Below are 4785 nucleotides of genomic sequence, written 5' to 3' on the forward strand. Positions count from 1 at the left end.
TGATAATTTTGTAATAACTGCTGTCGTTTTGTAGGTTTCTAGTGTAAATAATAATTATTATTGGTTGTTAAAAATATTCAACGGTATTTTGGTTATGTTGGCCCACACTACAGCGTCTCTGTTGTAGCAACAACAACTAAAACAACATCATCATCAACGCCAAGTAAAATCCGATCATCTGCATCAACACCAACATCGTCTTCAGGTTCATCTTAAAAAAATAAATTGTTAAACTTTTTCGACACAGCTTCGTCAAGTTAAACCGACAGATTGTTTTTTTTTCTCGCCCTCCCTCATCCCATCCCACTGCCTGCCACGGCTAGGGTAGCTAACAGCTATGAGTCTACAATTACGTTGTCAATTCAAAAAAAACCAAGTCAAAAAATATTATTTTGGATTTGTTGTTGTTGGTTTTCGTTTTCAGTTTCTTTAAACTGTAATTAGTGGGGGGCATTTTGGGAAGTGCAATTAAATTCTTCGCATATAAATATTCGCCGCTGTGCCACAGATCAACTATACTCACATTAGATCTTTAAGATTTAACAACTACTTCTTTTAGGAAATCCACTTCTACAACCAATCCAAGCCTAACAAAAATGTTCAAATTTGTAAGTTCAAGGACGAAAACGTACCAATCAAGGATATTCAATTAGCTATAATTTATTTACTTTGCTTTGTTTCTGTATCGTTGCAGTTCGTTGTCTCTGTTGCCATTTGCGGTCTTGCCATGGCTGCCGATTATCAGGCTGAGGTGCGCAGCTACGTTAATGAAATCAAGGGTGATGGTAGCTACAATTATCAATTCGATACCACGAACGGCATTGCCCAACAGGAATCGGGCGTTGGTGGTCACTATGCCACCGGCTCTTCGCAATACTATACACCCGAGGGAGAATTGATTCAATTAACCTATACTGCCGACGCTAATGGCTTCCAACCTCAAGGTGCTCATTTGCCTACTCCCCCACCAATCCCAGAAGCCATCCTCAAGTCATTGGAATACATTCGCACCCATCCCTACCATGAGGAAGAACACCAAGAACAATATGGAGCATCCGCCAAGCACCAACAACAACAAGGACCCTACCGTAAATACTAATGTAGTGCCGCGTAACAATTGGACGTGATTGCGATACTGTGATTCCATTTCTCTCTCCTTCAATCGCGCAAAACATTAGTTATAGCTTACTTGTTTGTTGTTAACATCATCAACCACCCACCCACTCTTTTCGTCTTCCTTTCACATTCGCCATTTATTCAATCATTGGAATTCAATGGCGGATACTCTTATATTGTTGACTATTTGTTATCATCTTGGTTCGTTCGTTTTTCCACCGCTGGCATAAAAACGAAAACACAGTGAAGAATTTCGAACATATTTTGTTAAAATGTTGTAAATTTTTTTGTTGTTAAATAAAATTATAAGTTTCTTAAAAAAAAGGTTTTTTTCAAAAATGGGTTTGTGGGGGGAAATTTTCTTAATAACTAAGACAATATGCTTCGTTAGGATACTTTGATCTATTGTTACGATATCTTAACAAGAAAATCCTTCGTTAGGATACTTTGATCTATTGTTACGATATCTTAACAAGAAAATCCAGAAATTGATTTTAAGCACAGTTCATTAGGGAATTAAATATTAACACGCCTCTGTAATGAGAAGCGACCTATTTTCGAGTAGCCCCATAAAAAGTCCAATTGTGTCAAATCGCATGATCTTAGTGGTCGGTTGATTTCGCCACGACGAACAATTACACGGTCAGGAAATGTCTCTTGCAATAAAGCTGTGTGGCATGTGTCACCTTCTTATGGAAACCACAGATTCTCCAGGTCGTATTCTTCAATATAAGATAAAAAAAATCGGTCAACATAAGACCATCCACTTCGAATTGACATGACGAGCTCCTGTTGGAAGCTCATCAGGTATTCTTCTTGCTCTAAAAGAGCTGCAACTATTATTCTTCTATATGAAAGCTGCAAGTATTTTTCTTCCTGTGGCAGAGCTGTACAAGAGCTTCAGGCATTCTTCCTCCTCTTGAAGAGCTCTAGGTATTATTTTTCCTGTCGAAGAACTGCAGGTATTCTTTTTCTTGTAGGAGAGCTGCAAGTATTTTATCCCCTTCACCACACTGTGGTACAGGGTATTATGTCTTTGTGCATATGTTTGTAACAGGCAAAAGGAATCGAGATAGGCCAATGGCTCCTTTTGAGAATATGCATAGAATCACTTGTTGAGTCGATTTATGCATGTCCGTCCGTCAATGTATTTTTGTGAACAAGGTACAGGTCGCATCTATGATCCGATTTGGAAGAACCCTATTGAAATTGGAGAAAATCGGTTCAGATTTCGATATAGCTCCCATTTATAGTTTCGTCCGATTTTTTGTGAATGGTGCACCAAACTCCCAATATTTGTCCAATTGAAACAAAATTTTGTGCAGTGTACTGTTTTAGGTCCAGATTGATGTCCGCGTAGTTTTGTTAAAATCGGTTCAGATTTAAATATAGCTCCCATTTATAGTTTCGCCCGATTTTTTGCGAATGATGCACCAAACTCCCAATATTTGTCCGATTGAAACAAAATTTTGCACAGTGTACTAAATTAGGTCCAGATTGATGTCTGCGATATTTTGTTAAAATCTGTTCAGATATAGATATAGCCCCCATATATAGTTTCGTCCGATTTTATGTGAATGATGCACCAAACTCCCAATATTTGTCGGATTGGGACAAAATTGTACACCGAATACGGAATTAGGTCTAGATTGATATATGCCAATTTTTTTTGAAATCGGTCCATATTTAGATATAGCTCCCATATAGCTTCGTCCGATTTTATCTAAATTGAGCACCATATTGACAATATTGGTCCGATTGAGACACAATTTTGCACAGAGTACTGAATTAGATCCAGATTGATGTCTGCAAAGTTTTGTTAAAATCGGTTAACATTTATATATAGCTCCCAGATATAGGTTCTCTGTTCAGTACGAAATTAGGTCCAGACTGACGTATCTAGATAACACATTTAATTTCGCCCGATTCCATCTCAATGGTCCACCAAAGATTCTATGTCTGTTCTATCTACAGTATATTGTATCTTGTATATTGTAACTTTCCAGTATACAGTATATTGTAACTTTCCTCACTGGTTTTTCCTGTGGAAAAGCTGCAGGAATTCTTCTTCATATAGGAGAGCTTCCTCTGTGACAGAACCAACATTTATATACCCTCAGCTAATGATGATTTATACACTTTGCTACGGCAAAAATGTGCCTCATCGAAATATTGGGTTTTGACCCCATGTTTCTTTGTACCAAATCAGTTTCCAACAATTTCGGGTCGATTTGAACTAAAGTTCGAACAACCTAATATTTTAGCCATGCTTGTATAATGTTGGAAGAAGGAACTTATTTGTCCACTTCTTCTAGTACCTTCCCCACAGAGTGCCAATAGTTTGAAAATTTGAGCCAAACATTGTACATCGTAATACTTTTTCAAAACCTGGATTATGTCCGAAGATGGGGCGCACTTAGCATTTAAATCAAATCGAACGAAAACATATAGGAGAACTATATCTAAATCTGAACCGATTTCAACAAAACTTAACAATCTTCATTGTAGGCCATGCTATATTTCATCGACCGAAAATATCTCGCTCCACACCAATATTTTCTCATAACGCTATGCGTGTCTTCAGCTGCAATTAGTTATCACCCCTACCCATGTGCTGCTCATCAATACATCATTTCAACTAAATGTGTGGGCTTATTGCAACATGCTGCAGGCACATATCAGAAAAAAAAAACAAATTTCCTACTCAGCATTTAATGTTGCAAATCAATGGTAGGCGGCGAATGCTGGAAGGCTTAAATTCAATTACAATCACGTTTAAGGTCACTTCGACATGAGTCGTGTGTAGTGAGTACCCAACTACAAAACAAATGTGTGTTTCCTGTAATCGGCTTAAAATAGTAGTAACTTTTACATTTCAATATGGCAATGATTAATAATTCGTTTATGGATTGTTGAAAGCTTCTGATTAATAAACTTAACAAGCGATTACAAGGATACCAGGATATGGCATGACATTCGCATTAACAGAATGTATTTTTACGTTTCGATAATTGTGAATGATGATGTTTCGATTTTTGTAAATGAGGCAAAATTAAGTTTACAACAAAAACAATTTTAAATTTGACCGGGTCGAAAGCGTAAAAACTTAAACATTTAAAAAATCAAATATTTTTTATAGAAGAAACTGTGATTACTGTTTGAAGACCGAAACTAGGCGACCATATTTTAACATTTTTTTTAACAAACATAGCACGGTGGTTATATAAGTTAGGAAAATATGATGATTTGCAAAGTTTGGATCAAACCAGACATTATCTTGATATTGGATTAGCGAATTTCCAAGATGGCATGTGCAAAGTTGGATGAATTTGGATATTTCGAGGGCTCCATTTAAGATTTACAACCTTTGTGGGGGAGGGAACAGAAGTGGGGGACCGATTTACCCAATCTTCGGACTTAATTTGAATTGTATGGAAATATTACGATGTGTGATATGAATTAAATCGAAAATTCAATTGACCTAATATTGCAATTATAAATATTGAAAATTTTGACCCCTTGTGGTGGAGGTAGCAGACCAATGGTTTCCATCTTCGGACTTGATCTAGGCTTGGTGAAGATAATAGGTATTGTAAAGTTAGGTTCAAATGGGATAGTGCGATCGCATGATATAGTTAAATTAACCTTCTGCACAATTTGTGGGAGGTA

At 36.9% G+C, this 4785-nt stretch overlaps 1 protein-coding gene across 1 annotated transcript; it reads left to right on the forward strand.

Annotated features, from left to right (window-relative positions):
- The first annotated feature begins 536 nt into the window (after positions 1–536).
- LOC133338832 (pupal cuticle protein Edg-78E-like) lies at positions 537–1099 on the forward strand. The gene is made up of 2 exons (XM_061546940.1): positions 537–608; positions 695–1099. The coding sequence occupies exons 1-2, from the start codon at positions 597–599 to the stop codon at positions 1097–1099; spliced, it is 417 nt and encodes a 138-aa protein (XP_061402924.1). The 5' UTR covers positions 537–596.
- Positions 1100–4785: the final 3686 nt, after the last annotated feature.

The sequence above is a fragment of the Musca vetustissima genome, unplaced genomic scaffold (genome assembly GCF_032173495.1).
Source record: "Musca vetustissima isolate MV318-11 ecotype Yass unplaced genomic scaffold, APGP_CSIRO_Mvet_v1 utg101697, whole genome shotgun sequence".
Taxonomy (NCBI): domain Eukaryota; kingdom Metazoa; phylum Arthropoda; class Insecta; order Diptera; family Muscidae; genus Musca; species Musca vetustissima.